Consider the following 18,262-nt stretch of genomic DNA (forward strand, 5'->3'; position numbering starts at 1 on the left):
CTGTCCTAGGCAGCTTTCCTGAGCCTCGGGGAACTTGCTCTTCTTGAATCCTTGCCTTCTATTGTCCCTCGCTGCCTCCCTGTAAGTGATAAATCTACTTCATGTAGCCTGGCGTGTGGGTGGGTGTTCTGTCTCAACAGACGCACACAAGTTGGCAACCAGTGCACGGTGAACCTACTACATGATGGGGCCCCCAGATTCAGAGCTAGTGTTTAAAGTTGGGGTGGTCTATGGAGACTGTTTCCTTAGACTCTGACACTTGGCAAACTTATTTCAGCTGATGCCAGGAGTCTTGGGCAGAGGTGGCAGTCTGAAGACTGTGACCTTAACCTCGAGTGTGGCTCACTCTGGATAATGACACATTTTTCAATTATGGGGCACTCATGTTGGATAAAAAGGGTAAGACGAAGTCCTTGCTTAGGAGAAATTTAAAATCCTGCTGAATAAACAAAATAGGCAGACACATGAACAATCCTGAAGGACACCAAGCTGTATAAATACGCTGTGGAGGTCAGGAGGTTCTGTAGCATAAATCAGTGCGCTAAATGCTTACAGATATGAAGGGACTTGAGAATGTTTTCAGTTCTCTCTATTATAAAACAAGGTGAGTTATAGAGGGCAGGAAGGCTGGAGGGCTGACTTGGTGGCCTAGGATCCCTGGTAATCTCAGTGGGAGATAGGGGAGAGTAAACAAAGCAGTGGATGGGAGTGAAACACAGCCAAGAGTTCCTTTTTCCTGTGACATGAGATTCTTAATTTAGTCTCTGAATAAATTTAAGTCTGAAGTTACTCGAGCCCTGTATTTTACTTCAGCATTCTACCTCCTCTCAAAGCACTATGAAAAATCTGGCCAATCCTCCTTGGCAAAAGCACCTTCACGTCTTCTTTGGCAGCTGGGGAGTTAGTGACGTTCTGGTTGACTGTTGCCAAATTTCATCCCCAGGAATTCGGAAATAAGTCTTTTTTCCTGGAGAGCCCTCATCCTTGGAGTATAAGCTCGGCTTCCTGGAGTTTTCTGTAGAAAGGGACCTCATCAATCATCCAGTTCAACTCCTCCCGCAGGGCACAGGAAGCTCCTCGGAGCTCCTGCTAGGTTGCCATTGCTTGCTTGAATACCTCTTGTGGGAAGGAGCCCACTCTTCACCCAGGACAATCTACTTTACTCTGAGACCGTTTAAACTGTTTCAGATTCCTTTCATTTACTAGATTAACTTTTTTCTCCTGAAGATTTCTGACCAGGTTTTATTTTTATTTCAAATTTTATTTTCTGGGGCCAGGCCTGATGACACATGCCTATAGTCCTAGCTACTTAGGAGGCTGAGCGGGAGGATTGATTGAGCCCAGGAAGTTGAGACTGCAGTGAGCTGTGATCACACTACTGCACTCCAGCCTGGGTGACAGAGCGAGACTCTGTCTCAAGAAAACCACACGTATATAATATTTATAGTACATATAGTATATTTAAAAACCATATATATATATACACACACATATGGAGAGAGAGACAGAGAGAGTATATTTCCTGGGAGAATCTAGTAACCAGAGAAACAAAGTTGATAATGATAAACATTTATTCAGCACTTAATATGATCCAGACATAATGCCAAGACCTTTACATATACATATATATATAAATATAATCTCCTTTGATCCTTAAAGCTGCTCTATAATAGAGCACTACTGTTATCCCCATCTTGCAGATGAGAAAGCTGAGGCTTAAAATTTAACTCCCTTACATGAGCTAGGATGGAGCTCAGGTGCCAGAGCCAGATGGGATGTAGATAGCTGACTGCACTGCTCAGGCCCTTCACTTATTCAAAACTTTCGTGGACCTGACTTAGTCACATTGGGTACCATTTAAGATATATCTTTTACAATGAGTGTTTTATAGCTGATATTTTAACCTATGCTCATAAATCTAGCCTCGCTGTGTTTTCTGTGTATTAGTGACTACTAGTATTTTATGTTTTTACTCCGAATACACACACACACACACACACACACACACACACGTTCTACAAAGCCCTTCTAAATTTCCCAATATATATTATGCCAATGAAGTTGACTTTATGAACATCTTCTGGTAATCCCTTAATTCAAATCTGGCTGAGATTCTGCAGTGCTGAGCTTGATTTTATTTCTGTTTATCCCTGTGTTTTATCTCCTTTGCTGTTTTGGTTAAAAACATACATAATTCTGCTGTTCCCAGTTGGGTGTTACCATTACTCATGAACTGTTACCCAAAGATACCAGGGGTTCAGTGCAATTAGATAATATTCAAGAGGAATTCAATCCATTTTAAAAAAGAGCAATGTCCCTATTGAATGTGATTTCTAATGAGATATTTGTCATGGAGATACCTGCATGTCGTGAGATCTTTTTAAAGACAACAGCAAGGAAAAAAATAAAAAAACCCAAAGCTTAAACTTCTTTATGAGTCCTAAAACATTTCCTTTTAGATATCACACTAAACACTATTTTCCCTGGTGTTTACTCATACAATACAGCCCCAAGCATGGAAATAAAGAAGATTCAACTTACAGGCTGTCCAGGCTCATCTCCCCCGAGGATTCTGAAGCCAAATCCAGACTCCATCCTCCGAAGGTGAACATCCAATTCCTTATAATCTGGACCTGGCATAAAGGAGATCCCAATGAGTAATGAATCCTGCCTCTTTCCCAGCCCCTGAGGAACTGAACATACCAATGATAAATTAATTTTGTGGATGTGATTAATGAGAGTGCTGTTAGGGTCAATGGAAACCACAGAGGATACAAAAAAATATGGTAGCAAAAAAGTAGGTATTCCAAATTTAGGTAGTCCCTGGAATAATAGTGACCAGCCAAGGGCACTACTGGGGTATTACCAGAAGCAGAAAGAATACACGAATTTTCTGAGTAAGAAAATTGATGCCTTTATAATTCTTGATTTCCCTGAGAGCATTCGGATTGCCCTTAAGAAGCTTGACTATCACTTTCAGGATGTTTACTCTGATTAGAACAATTATTACGCAAGTAAGAGAGAACAGATGGCAAAACCCTGGAACTGTCTAATAAAGCACTGCCTAGTAATTTATTAATATCTGTTTATGACATGATGCATCCAGTTTAGGAGTATGTGTGTGTGTGTGTGTGTAGTATAAACGTATGCCCAATAGAAGTTGTCTCTTTCAAAATTGTAAAAATTAGAAGATACAGAATTTAAACTTTCTTGTATTGGGGTTCAAGTGAAGCATTTATTTTCTGACAAACTCCTTTAGGGTTTTTATAACTTACAGGTAGAAATTCATCTGGGTCTAAGATGGACTTTTATCCTCGAAACATTTTAGAATGTGCAAGCCATAGATTGACTTTGGACTTCATGAGAGTACTCAAAATAAATAAGAAGATACTTTTCTGAAGTCAGCTGAAAGAACAGAGATGTATTTCAAAATAAGCTGAAAAACTCTCCTGAATGTCATTTTTTTCAGCCTTAGAATAAACTAAAACTATTAAATATAAAAATGTTTTGACTTTTTAAGCAGAATCTGATTTATGCTTAGCCCGTCCCCTTGCCCCTTGGCACCTTCGTCAGGGGGAAAAACTTCAGTCGTGACTGAGCTGTGCATACTTTTGTGTCCACTGCTGGGATGCCAGCAGATGATCAGCGGTTTCAAGAACTATTTTTTATGCCATCCCTTGCTTAAGAAATGTTTAGCGATTTCTAGGCCTTAATGGTTTAAAGGAGGTATTAGAACTGTAGAAGCAGGTATTAAGTAAAATTCCCCTTGCTTAAACAGGATAGTTGTAGATATTAAGACGAGATTTCAGAGAATTCTCATGGGACAAAAATCTACGTCTGAGCCCATGATTATATAGTAGCACTCGTTGTAGAGAGGCTCTTTCACTGCTGGCCAGGCAGATATTTTCCAGGTTCTGCAGTAGGTGGGACTGCTGGAGTGATACAGTGTACAACGCACAATTATACAGGCTTGCCTTGGTGCCCAACAACCTGGGCTATTCCCAGGGACATATGAAAGGCATCATTCACTTCTGAGATGTGGGCAAATACCAATTATTTGTCTGGTGCTCTCTTACATAAAGGTGAATCAGGCACATAAGTACATATGTTTGCATGCATTGTACAAGATTCAATGAGCATTCACACCCTTTTATGACCAAATGCACACATGACCAAGATCTTTTCCATTCAATGAATAATATGAAATTCTGCAAGAAGAATAAGCAATTAGACCTCCACATCCTTTAGAAATTATATAATCAATCATATTTTAAAGATGGGAGAACTTTAAAAATTCCATTCCTATTAAATAGAGTGGTGGCAGAGGGAAGATGAAAACTTTGCCTTACACTCTATGAGACACAATTGGCTTTTGAACTCAGTTTCTTCTGAAGTCTCCATATCATATATGAAATCACATATAGGGGTGTGTGGTAAGGCTTTGGGAGTCTGGAGGCAGATGGAGTAGAGCTCTACAAAATCATAGCAGGTACCTGTACTCCCCCCAAGGGAAGGAGAAAGACAAGGGGAAATGGGAGATGATGCATATTGCTCAATCACTGTTCAAACTTCTACAAGTTGATGATAATATGACTGTTCATGGCAATCTCTTCTGTAAGTCACTTTAAACTTGGAGGAACTCTAGACCACATACACATTAAAAATACAAATAGAAGGTGCTGTATTTGTGACACTTAAAATGATAGAGCCAGCATGTTTAACTGGAACTTCTCATCTCCTGTATTCTTCTCATTTTTGCATCACCACTGAGTATGCTAAGTGGGAAATTGTTCTTCCAGTGACTTCAGCACCCATCCATATTGCACAAGGAGCTTTACAAGAACCTTACTGTGTGATCCATCTTATTTGCTAAGTAAAACTTTTCCCCTAAAGAAATGCTGAAATTAGGACAATCCCAGGAATGGAACTTTCAGAGGTGTCAAGGCACAAGAAGTTTGTCTTTTGTCAGAGAATCTGTGATTCCTGGAGGAATTAAAGGGCTTTTCTTTAATGAATAACTCATGACTTCTTTTTAGGAGAAAAATCTAGATTTTTAGCAAGTAAATGTTATTTAACTCTGAAGAACAGAGACACGAACGAGGCATTCATTCTCCTCTTCCTGCTCTTTATGCACATTTTGGTGACAATTACGATCCTGTTGCTCTGACCCACCCTGATTTCAAATATAGGGTGGTATGTGCCAGCCATTTATTTCATCTACACTCTTCCATTCTTCCCAGCAGGGGTGGCCAGCTTCATGGTTCATGAGCAGGTAGAGAGAGGCAAAGAGAGACCCCTTAGAGAATGTTGGCAAACGTGATTTATTTATTATTTCTTTGTTAATTTTGAACACAGATTCAGAGGCTGCAGGGTCTGGACATTTTAGAGAAATGGTTAACTGGAAAAAAAGTTCATATGATAGATTGTGCCTTGAGGCAGCAGTTTTTTTTTTTTTTTTTTTTTTTTTAGGGAAAATAACATTTTAGAAAGCTAATTTTTCTTTGGTTTCTTTGTTTTCTTGGAGTCTGGCTTTACAAAATAACTAAAATTATATGTACAAAGCTGGGAGACATCATTCTTTTTCCTTCCCGCTTTGTTAGCTCTCCAGGCAGATTGTAATGTTTCTGAGTTTCCCCTAGCTGCTCTTCTGGCTGGATGACATGTTTCAATTACTGCAATTACTGTATCATGTTTTATCTCTTTCCTTATTAATGCAAGAACTTCAAGTGAAGAAATCCAAGGGCCAACTCTTTACCTCACTGCAACAGAGTTAACAATCACTATTCCTTTCTCTTGTTTCAAGAAACTATGCACCAGGGAGGTTGTTAGATGAGGGTGTCTGGTAGATACCTATTTGGACCTGAGTTGCTTTGCATGTTGTTCAACTGTGCCCCTTTTACTCTTCTGTTCCCTTGTTTATTTTTTCTGTGCTCTTTTTAAAAAAAATCTTCTTTTTCCTCAGCACTTTTTGCAGAACTGTCAGGGACACTCTCAGGTCTCACTTAATGCAGCTCAAGAGGAGGCAGTGGTTGTAAAGAAATGGACTAAGAGGAGACAAAGCATTCTTTGGATATTAGTGTTCAATGGCCAGCTGTGGCTAGTGTTGCTTCTTAGAAGTTGGGTCCTCGGATCCTTAGGCACTATGGAACAAAGCATCTCATGATCCTCTTCCTAGATGGAATTTTACATGACCACTGTGGCAAGTTACTGAAATGAAATTTGCAAGTCTTAGTTTATTTTAGGCTCATACCAATATTGCAAAAACGAACTTTAAAAAGTAGCAAATGGTGAGCACATCCAGGTATCAGGACAACCTCTCTCATAATAAAGAAAAGCAGATTTCAAAAGCTGATTTCTATTTCACATGAAGACTCCAGGGGCTTCACATGCTGTATGTTTCCTTAGTCTTGCTTTACGTAGCTTTGTGCACAGTTAGGGAAAAGGCTGGGTAACTGAACATAACTGATTAATTTTATGAATGGATTCAATCTTCAAAAATGCAAAGAACAACAATTTTATGAATTAATTTGGCACATGGGATGCTGCTGTAAACACGTCAATTAAATTTTGGTACTTGAATCCCCTTTCATGTTTTAATTAAAACATAAGTACCATAGCGTATCATCACAGTTTGGCACAGAGGATACATTTATTCAATTTTTCCTGCTGGAAAGAGAATCACTCTTTTTGGCTTTTCCTTGTAAAGAGATTTAGGAAAGTTAGCACGAGGAAGATACTAGGAATCAAAAAAGGTTATTAAACATGGTCTTGACTTCTGGATTTCTATGCACTCCAGATATAGAATGAGTTAAACAGGAATTATATAGTTTCTGTTGCTCAAATCTAACATTACCTAGTAAGCAGCTAATACTCTATCCTTTAAAACATCCCTTCTCTTTACTTGTTTGCTTTATCCCTGTGGGTATGTGAATGTGACCAAGCACGTGTTAGCCATAGTAGAAGCCATTTTCCAGTTTCTATTTGGTTCTCTCCTCAGCCTTCACATAAGCTCAGGTTTTTTCCATCCTAAATATGACTTTGCTCCCTCCTTCCATCTCTTTCTAGGAAAAGTAGTCTCTAGTGGAGCCTTCACTCTACCTCTGATTCATTCCTGCCAGTCTGGTTTATGCTCTCTCTTAGCACTACTGCACTTTTTAAGGTCACTATGCATGCTAATGACCAAATTAAATGGCCTTTTTTTCTTTCCTCATACTGATTGATTTCAGTGCCTCATTTGATATTGTTGATGCACTGTTTATGACTTCAGATTTCTTTTGATCCTAAGTCGTTTCTGTAACACCCCATTTCCTGGCTCTCTTATTTTTGGGTGGAGTTGCCCATTCAAAGTTCCTGGCCATAGATTCCATTGTTTCTCACTAATATTCTCCTTAGTTGATGGCATAATTACCATTGGTTGTCTATAGTGTTCCATTATGCACAGTCCGTAGGAGTTGCTAAATAAACATTTCCTGAATTTAATTGCCTTAAGATACTCACCAGTCTCCTAGACCCAATGCACCACAGCATTATTCCACTATGGAGTTATCACTTAGTTTCACAAATACATATTATTTAGAACTTTCTATTATCAATTTTGCCTCTGTACCTAAGGATCTTATGCAGATAAAGTTAATAATATACCTTATAATTATGATAAATGTATCTGAGTCAAAATCATGACACATAATTTGATGAGACATTTTATAAATGTGACAAAAAGTATGCGGCATCTACTTATTTTATCTTATTATTATTATTTTTTTGAGATGGAGTCTCGCTCTGTCACCAGGTTGGAGTGTAGTGGTGTGATCTTGGCTCACTGCAACCTCCGCCTTCCAGGTTCAAGTGATTCTCCTGCCTCAGCCTCCCGAGTAGCTGGGACTACAGGCGCCCGTCACCATGCCCGGCTAATTTTTGTATTTTTAGTACAGACGGGGATTCACCAAATGTTGGCCAGGATGGTCTCGATCTGTTGACCTCGTGATCTGCCAGACTCGGCCTCCCAAAGTGCTGGGATTATAGGCATGCGCCACTGTGCCCGGCCATTTTTGTATTTTTTATTAGAGATGAGGTCTTGCTTTGCTGCCCAAGCTAGAGTGTGGTGGTGTGATCACAGCTCACTACTCAGATTCCTGGATTCAAGCCATTTTCCTGTCTTGTCTCGGTCTCCCAAGTAGCTGGGACTACAGGCACGCCACAGCGCCCAGCTAACTCTTTAAATTTTTTGTAGAGATGGAGGTCTTGCCATCTTGTCTAGGTTGGTTTTGAACTCCTCGGCTCAAGCTATTTTCCCACCCTGGCTTCCCAAATGCTGGGATTACAGGCATGAGCCACAGCGCCAAGCAAGATCTATTTATTTTAAATGCAGTCATGATTTTCCAGAATATTCTGATAACTTGTGTGGACATTCAACCAACTATTTGGATTGGTTCTTTTCTTCAAAATCTGAATTGCACAGTAACATAATATACCCCAACTATATTATAACTTTTGTCTTCTAAGTAATGTATTTTTTAAAAAGGTAATTTTTTAAAAAGGTAAACTGTTACTTTGCATATATGTCAAAGTAATCTAAACTACTGGGCCACTCTCCTTCTCCTGTTTTTAAATGAAGTACATTCAGAATCTGAGATTTTTAAGACATGTGCTTTTTTGTGACCAGTAAGCTGAGATTTAAAATTCCAAATTAAATCTTAATTTCATCTTGCAACTGTAATTACTAGGTCCCATTTTCTCTCTGGGCATAAGATAATCTTTTTAAAAAATTACAAAGATTTAACCGTCAGTATAGAGGCATAATCATGCTTTAAAATTTTTAGACCAAGCTAAACAAATACTTTAGGCGTTATTTTAGGAGAAAATACTAAATAATATCTTCCATATTTTCTACATATCCCCCCAAAAATGACATGGAAACTTACAGAATGAAATGATCTCAGGCACATATATTCTCCAAGGGGTGTTAGAACATGCTGAGATGGATAATGATCTGTCATCATGGAAACACTCTGGAGATGTGTGCTGTGAGCCCACGGCCCTGAAATAGTGCTACTATTATAAAACACTATTTTCCGCAATTGTTTGAGTATTCTGGCTTTCAATCTGTAGGTCTGATTAGCTGTTTAAAGCATTTTCATCATGAATTCTAAGAGCAAAAAAAATTAAATCTTCTTTTTCCTCCAACATTTGTACAATAATGTTAAATATTTTAACCTAAACTAAAATTGGTGTTTTCCAAATGGTTAAGTAAAAAAAAAAAATTTTTTCCTTTTAAGCAAACTAATTGGTTATTACTGAAAGCTCTTAAAATTAAAATATGATATTTTAGCCTAACTTAAAATCTTACTGAAATATAGTATTTTATAATTGGCATGGTTAAAAAAAATTAAGTTGATATAGATATTTACTTGATTTGAAAAGAATTTCATTCTATGTTAGCAACATTTCTAATCCATTCTTTGGAAATGTCTGAATTGTAAATCTCTTGAGACCTTCTATCTTCTTATTTGTATCTAGTCTAGTGTTATTCAATGTAAAATAAAATGTAAGCCACATAAGTAATTTAACATTTTCTAGTAGGCACATTTTAGAAAACAAAACAGATGAAATCAATTTTTATAATATATTTTGTTTAACTTAGTATATCCAAAATATTATTTCAACAGAAATCAATATAAAATAATTAATGAAATCTTTCTTTTTTGTTTGGGCACTGTCTGTGAAATCCAGTGTGGATTTTACACCTATATGACAGCATATCTAAATTTACAGTAGCCAATTTCAAGTACCCAATAGCCACATGTAGCTAGTGGCTACTGTATTACATAGCACAGACCTAGTCAGTCTGATGGCTCTCTTTGGCAGCTGTTTTTCATCCAGCCTTTTACTAGAGTATTTCATGAAAGAAATTCATGAATATGACTGTTTCCCTTTGTCTTTTGTTGGCAGGCATTTAGGCTCACCATGATGAGACTTGCTGTCTACCTTGAATACATGTTTTATGTAGGTGACTAAAGTAGCACAGTGATTATATACTAAGAAACTGATACTACTCAGAAGAATGATTTGTTACACAAAATGGAAGACGTTTTGTTCACAGAACTGTGAGTACTGAACAATACTTGCCGGAGGAATCCATTCGAAAACTGGTCCTGGGTGGCACTTGTTCTGGATGGGAAAATGGGGAATTAAAGTTGAAATTCATTTATGGCATTTTAAAATTCATCTTTACTTTCTTTTTTGTTGCTATCATAACTCCCCCAAACACAATCTTATACTTATGTTTAATAAGTTTTTTTCCTCTAAGATCCAAGTTAGTGGACAGATTTACCCTGCTTTATGTATGAGCATGTATGTAAATATGTTTCTTTTACATGCATCCAAAATAGAAAAATCTGAATTTTTTTTTAAATCAGGGTAGAATAAGATTACCATTTCTAAATATTAAGTTTTGATTCTCATTATAAGAATACTTATTTGAAAGTAAAGCCAATCTAGAACCTGAAATATATACAGAAAATATAGGTCCTTAAAAATTAGGTTATAATTTTGTGTCATAAAATGTTGAAATGAAAAGTGGAAAATCCAGTCAATAATTACACTAGTCCAAATATTTTGATATTTCCAATTATCTGGGCAGTTGAAATTATGTATAAGTAGTTGAGTTAAATTGGTTTATTTTAGTAATAGAGATCCTTTATAAGAATTATGATATAATCTATGCTACTTCTAATAGCATAAAAATTCAAAAAAGTGAGTATAAAACACCTTTAAAATGTAGGCATAGCCCACATTTAGAATTCTAGAACCTAGAACAACCTGGTTGCACACTGTGTTCTGGAAGTATTTGGAGACATGTTGCTCTCATGCATGAACATTTTTCAGGGGTAGGCAAGGCTCCAATTGACATGCTTCCTCCTACTCTACATGGTTGAGATGTGCAACTCCTTACTGTGTGTTTGAGAAATGCAGACTTTCACCATGTCTTTATCCGGGACTGCTAAACGTGAAGAAGAACATAATTAAATTGTCCCTTGATTTTCAATCTGCCTTCTAAATCCCTGGTCTTAATATCATAGTGACAGAGAGGCAAGGCACTTTTCATTTCACAGATGGTTAAGATCCAAAATGCTGAGTGACTTGCGTAAGGTATTCTATACTATCTCACAGGAAACTCTTCAAGAACCTTTTTAGAAAACAAACGTATTATATCTAAGTTTTAAACTTAATTAGAATGCATTATCCAATAAAACTCTTTCTTGTTTCATTTTAATATTATTATGAATTAATAATACACTCTTTTCTGACCATGCTATACATTTTTTTCCTAACATCTCCAGATATTCTTCCTGTTCCTTCATGGTTCTGTCAGTAGAGAATTTCCTAAACCACGCAACTGGGTTTAATATGAGATGGGCAGAAGACACATGTATGCAAACCTCTGGTCAAGAAATACTCAAGAAGCTAAAGATCTACGTTAAGATATGCTGAGTTACTTCTATCTGAGAGAATGGCAGGATATTTTTGCCTCTATGATGAATTTCATGTTAAGTTTACCACATTGTTTTGCTTTTGAATCATGTCAGGAATTACAGATAAAAATTAATTAAACATTACTAAACCTCTCTAAAACATAAATTCACGTTGTAGGTAGAAGAACTGTAAAATGTTCTTGCAAGAACCGCTCCTCCCACACTTTGAGACTTCAATATGTAAACTACTTGTTGCTTGGAAGAAATTTCATATCATTATTATTATTTTGGTCTATAAAATTATATATTTATGATATATAATCATCAATCATATGTGATTATTCCTTAAGAGCATTTATAGAGGAGGCAACTTACAGTTTTGAAAGACAGAGAGTAAGAATCTAGTACAATAGAACTCCCCCATTCTGAATGTGTTAAGATGACATAATTTTATAAGACAGTTGTACCATATAAAGCACTATAAAAAAATGAGTATTTTTTCCTTAAACTTTAAAAATTAAAATAAGACCAAAGTCTGATTGCTTTCTCATTGAGCTTTGTTTCAAATAAAGAGCTAGTTGGCTCATGGAAGGCATAACAATCATTCCTCCCAGGTAAGCTGTGTTTACTTTCTGGCAGAATTGCTATTTTTTTATTTTTATTTTTTATTTATTTTTTATTTTTTATTATACTTTAAGTTCTAGGGTACATGTGCATAACGTGCAGGTTTGTTACATATGTGTACCTGTGCCATGTTGGTGTGCTGCACCCATTAACTCGTCATTTACATTAGGTATATCTCCTAATGCTATCCCTCCCCTCCCCCCACAATAGGAGATCATTTGGACACAGGAAGGGGATCATCATACACAGCATTGTTATTTTTTAAGAACCTTCATGTTTGGTGTGGCTGCTTAGGATTATGACTTGAGAAATGTCCTTTTGTCTGTATCAGGGATGGAAGACTGCTACCTTTAAAACACTTCCATTAGCTATAAAACTGACATTTTATGTTATACTCTCACGAGGACCGACTTGCGATCTAGCACTTAAACTCTGCAGCCCTGACGGTCTCACATTTATTCATGAATATACATTGGGTTAAGTTGTCAACTTGTGCAACCAACAAAATGCTTTGATATATTAAATAACTTTCAATCAAGAGCTGATTTTTAGAGTTTACTTTTTACTCCTCCCCCTGCCTTTATCCCTTAATTCCAAGATCTTTTAGTTTTAAATTACTGAATGAAATAAATTTATAAGCTCTAGGATTGGATCTAATTTCTAAAATACATGGGGAAAATATGTGTCCTACCACAACTTTTATTTTACTATCTCTATATTACTTAGCTCACACCATGGTAATTTCCTGTTTCAGAAGGAACCTGTTGGAAATATAAACGCTACCACAGTTACTTAGAAAGCTATCTGAGGATACCTTTTTAAAATTAGATTTCCAAGTTAATTAAAATCTACATATTAAAATGGCAGACACAGGTTAACTGGATTTACTGATCTTCATATTAATATATTATATGCAAAGTAATGTACAATGTGATATATTAGAAACTCCAGCTAAAAGGCAAATTTTTTCACAGATCAAATCATAACATACATTATACTAAGGATAACAATAATGCTTTTCCCATGAGAAAAGGGTGCAGAAAATTAATCTCTCAGTATAATTGAGGACATTTAAAATGATAACATTATTACATCTTTTTCTATCCTTTTATTTTTCTAACGCTAGAGTCACTGGTAAAAGTGTTTTAACATTTACTTATCTTATTTTAATATTTCACTAAAGTAAGATTGTGTTCCAGAGAACATACATGGGGGGTACTTTATCTAATGCCATTGGACATCAGCAGTGTTCGAGCAAATCAGGCCAGGGCTTGATCTAGCACAGTGTTCACATGTGAGGGTGTTCTCTGGGAAGGCACGGTGGCCTTTTATGATCACATAATAGCTGCCTGTAGCTATGGCATCCATGAATTTATTTAAACCTTTCTGAAACTTTTTCATATTTCCAGCTTGGCTCAATTGGGTATTTAATTACATAGGAAAAGGAGACTTGGAGTCAGGAAAGCTTGAGCTGAAAGATTTTCACAAGCTTCAGAGCTCTAGTTTCGAGCACCCTAGAGAGATACTACCATATGTGATGTGGCTTCCCCCATCACTTTTCATTTAGAGATTCAAGCGGTGTTCTGCGATGAATAATGCTATTACAGTACCCCATCCTTTCAAGTGGCTCTGCTGTTAGGCTGGGAGACAGTACAAACTACAACTTTTGCTCACTAATAACAAGGAAAGAGCAGTAGAAAACCTGATAGTTTAGAAATACAACCACCCATTTGTGATCAGCCATGAATTACATGTGTATTACAATCCTGAACAATGAAAGAATTCAATAATCAATGAACAACAAAAGAGCAGGATAACAGCCATAGATGTGAAAAACATAACTGTCCATTTTTTATCTGCCACAAATTATAATTTCATTTCAGATACAGTACTAAAAAACAGTTTGCTTCTCTGTTATACTCTTGAACTGGCCTGTGATCACTTTTGATTGCTACCTTTGCTATGATACTCAGCGCTTATTATTCTAATTCTGAAAAGGAAAATTGATTGTGTGAGCTCTTTTGAAGACATTTCAGAGAAATTTCTGTTCTAAAGAGGTTATGCCATAAGGCACATTACACCATATGGATCTTTGACATTTTTATGATTCTACATTTGAGTGATATCTTACCACAAAGCAGTGTGGACATGTTGTACCTCATAAACTGTTTACTTATGATAACCAAAGTTCAATGCCAAGAGAAAAAAGTTTGAACAACTTCAGTCATAATTCAACTTGGGTTTAAACCAAGAGACAGAACCCTGAGGGAAGAGTTTCTGGAAATAAGAACGTTTCTTTTCCATTCCTGGTTGCATCTGCTTATTGTTCTAGCTTTCAAGGCTGCAGTGTGGAACAGGCCCAAGAAATGTCCCCATGAGCTGAATGAGAAGACAAACCTTTAGAGTAAGACTGGCTTAAAGAAAAGTGAAGCAGCAGGACAAGGCCCTCTCTCCTATATCAACAGACCCATCAGAGTGATCAAGACTTAATTTCGTAAGATTCCAAAGTGAGCAACATTCATTTTCTTTGGGAAGCACTTTATACTGCCGTGCCTATCACAGTTCCTCTTTTCAGTACCAGTATCTAGCTGTAGTTATCTAAGTATAATCTTTCCCAGAAGAAGGAGACAGATGAGATTAACCCCCTTTCAGTTCGGTGATTATCGTGATGTTGAACCTGACTTATTTTCTGTATTAAGAAAGAGGACTCCACGGCATAGCACTTAAATGTGCAAAACCTTACTACCTAATTTTTTTCTACTTCATTTGCCATGCACTAGATTTGTACATATGTCTAACTTTCTGGGTATGGAAGGAGTTTACTGGGCGTTTGGCTACCAACACAGTCACTAATAAGCCTTTACTTCAAGTTAGGGATAAAATATGTATAGGCAAACATTGTATCAGCCAAATAAATTAGCTTGAAAAAATTATTTATCTGAGTAGGTATTACGCTTTTTATTCATGGTGTGTACATTTAGATATATGCTTTTCTTGAACAGTAATGATGATTATTCCTTGAATAGATGATATAAAAAGGGAAAACTTGATAATTTATCATTCAAATGAGGACAGTCTAGGGTGGCGAAAAGTGAACTATTGATAATCATGCCAGGACAGCACAGACAGGGATTGTTCAGGAAACTTCCATGTGTAGTCACCCTAGATAGTCTTATAAGTAACGAGGCCAGTAATAGAAGGTTTCCTATCATATCAGAAATACGTGTTGGATGCAAGGATGCAGTCACACAGAGAGAAAGAAGGGAGGAGGAGATGCAGGGGAGAAAACACTAAGGGCCTTTAGAACTACTTTTCTCCAACGTTAGAAATGGCATATGTAGTTCAGCATTAGGAATGCTAGCATGCAAACCAGAACGTTCAAGTCATTCCTACTGTGACTGTAAAACAAATTCAAAGCCTTCCTTTATGAGGTTCTTGGGAAAAAGACAGAGAAAAGAGAAGTGAAAAATAGCACGGCTTGTCCCACTATGCAAAGGTATTTTCTTTTGTTTTCAATTTTTAAAATTGCAAGTAGTAGGGACATCAAGAAGTCTATTATCAACAGAGACTATTATCACACACAGAATAGTCACGTTTGTCCAAAAGTCTTTGGTAGAGAGGGAAGTTGGGGAGATTTTTGTTCTTTTCTGGGAACTGGCAGTAATGACTTAGGGTCAATGTTTAAATAATTAATATGAAGATCCAGAAGGTCCACTGATTAAAACTTTTTTAGGGACTTTTTGGGCAGAGTTATACTTTTATACATGTAAGTTTAAGCTTATATGGAATTAAGTAAGTGGGGAAAAATTCTTTTTTTTCTTTTGTTTTGCACAGAGTTCTCCAGCAAGGATTAATGAGATTTTGATAATGCAAAGGTACTTAACACATAACATTCTCTTGATTGAATATCAGTTGTCACATGGAAGTTGAGAAACTCTCAGTATGTAGTTATTTTTACTGCACAATTTCACACATTAAAATATTGATATTTTTGCTGTGTTGTGTAATGGGGCCTTGTTCAGAAATCGTTTTCCTATGTGTTTGTTTGTTTGTTTGTGTCCTCAACTTCACTGTAAGCTTCTAATGAGCAGAGGTTATTTCTCGTAACTTCTCTTGTGGAGTGCCCTGCAGAGTTCTAGACACATAGTGAGTGTTTCATATATTCTTATTGATTGATATGGAGCCTGGAGTTGCCACCTCTGGGCACTGTGCCTAATGTTCTGAAATCAGAGGCGCTGCTAGCCTGCTGGGTGGGAGAATCTTCCTTTCTCTGTCCTGCTCCATTCCCAGCTCATCTTGAGATCTCATGAAGATAGGAGGTATTTCCTATCACAGCGTGTACCTGTCATGTTCTGTTTCACGTGGCTCTAGTATCCTATGATCATCCTCATTTGTTTAAAATCACAGCAATATTTTTTCAGGAACACATCTTTATTAAGATGTCCTGTGCATGCATATTAAAATGTCAGCATAATCTAATTATGAGTCAAATGAGGCACAGCAGCATTTCCATCATTTGATAAATTTCCATCATTTGTAGGGGACTGGTGACTGGAATCCAAATATTTCTTGACAGCCTTGACAGAACAAACATTCTGTAGCTCTGTACAGCTCAGGCTTGTGGGTGGAGGGGTGTCTTTTTATTTGGCGACTGCAACCCAGTTTTGAAAGTGAATGCAAAAATCTCTTTAGCTTTAGACATGGTTGTAAGGAAGGACACCATAAGATCACTATAGGCTAGGGAAAATGTCAAAGGACTCAGTTTAAACAGCTCTGGTTAGGATTTTTTTCCACACTTTCCCTCGTTGCACTGATTTTTTTCCCCCCAGGAAAAGACACAAGAATAAATAGAGCCAAACCTAAATGTTATGCATGTGATTCAAAGGAATAAGCATAGGAATGGTTCCTAATCACAAATTTTAAAATATTGATCTTTTGTTTGGGTATATACATTTTATGATCATTGCATTAAAAAAACCTATTTGAAGATGGTGAGAAACAGACTGAGCTTTCCAATCATTAATTAAAATCTTTTTCTTTTAGTATTGCTTTAAACATTTACATGAGAAAATGAAACTTGGAAATGGAAATGTATAGGAGGGCAAAAGGCTGTCTTTTTTTTTGGTAAGACACTCACATATCCACAAGCAGAGTGAACGGATCAGCTATCCAGAGAGACTAGAAAAAGCGGTGCCATGCTCTCCTGGTATCTTTAATCTTCAGTGGTAGAGCTTTTCTTACCTTGATATGATTTCTATGTTTCATTGACACTCCATTTAGTGTTATGAAGAAACGTGGTAGAAAAGAGAAGGATAGGAAACGCAATGAGCTTGCCCTCTTTTGGCTTCCTGAGATTTTTGACCCTGAAAACATTACTGTGACCTTAGAAACATTAGAGAGAGCTGATGAAAGCAGGAAGGGGGTGTGATGAGGGTGGCAGCAGCAGTGGCACAGGGAGAGCACTGATGGGGGGCCCACGGGGGGTGGTGAGGTGGGGAGTCAGGATGTTTGCTGTCCCTGCAGCTGTAGAGGGAAAGGGCGATGAAGAGCTACCAGATGAGGACTGAAAAAGAAAGCTCTGGGAGGTTAAGGCGGACTGGTTACTTGGTTTGTTACAGGTGAGGAGGGGAAAGGCAATGAACAGAAGCAGCATTGCAAGGGCTGGATAAAGAAATAATTCTTTTAGAGTTGAGAGAGCGTTGTGTACAAGAAAACTGAGGGCACAACGGTATCAGACAACCATAAAGAGAAAACTAGAGATAAATACCAACATTGTTTTTGTCCTGAATCATAAAGCTTTGCATTGGCTAGGAAACTGCAAAAAGGATGGAAATGAATGATGAAGGAGGAGACAAAAAGCAGGAGGAAGCACCTCTTAATGCTCCCTAAATGCAATCACAAAATTAAACAAGTCAAAGAGGTGAGGATGATATTTTAATCCTATGCATTTCCAACTTCCATCTTAGAACTGTTAACTTTATCTTACTCTCTATTTGTTTACATTCATTATCTTATTTCCCCAGTTAAATGTGTGAGAGCAGGACATATTACTCATCTTTGGTATCTCCTCATAGTGCTGACAGCAAAATGGGCATTCGATCAATACTTGGTTATTGAAGCAGAGAAGGTATTAGAAACGGGGCTGAAATCTTTTTAATTTTTTTCAG

The 18,262-nt window shown here is 37.1% G+C and overlaps 1 protein-coding gene across 4 annotated transcripts in view; it reads right to left on the reverse strand.

The window, feature by feature from the left end:
- Positions 1-18,262, reverse strand: part of MAGI2 (membrane associated guanylate kinase, WW and PDZ domain containing 2) — a 1,483,072-nt gene that overhangs the window by 157,454 nt on the left and 1,307,356 nt on the right. For 3 of the 4 annotated variants that reach the window (XM_050782785.1, XM_050782788.1, XM_050782787.1), the window contains exons 13-14: positions 10,126-10,167; positions 2,542-2,633 (exon numbers count right to left, since the gene is read on the reverse strand). In XM_050782785.1, coding sequence (XP_050638742.1) covers positions 2,542-2,633; positions 10,126-10,167 — 134 coding nt within the window. The remainder of the gene's footprint in view (positions 1-2,541; positions 2,634-10,125; positions 10,168-18,262) is intronic. The other variant, XM_050782786.1, reaches the window with a different exon arrangement.

The sequence above is a fragment of the Macaca thibetana genome, chromosome 3, assembly GCF_024542745.1.
Source record: "Macaca thibetana thibetana isolate TM-01 chromosome 3, ASM2454274v1, whole genome shotgun sequence".
In the NCBI taxonomy this organism is placed as follows: domain Eukaryota; kingdom Metazoa; phylum Chordata; class Mammalia; order Primates; family Cercopithecidae; genus Macaca; species Macaca thibetana.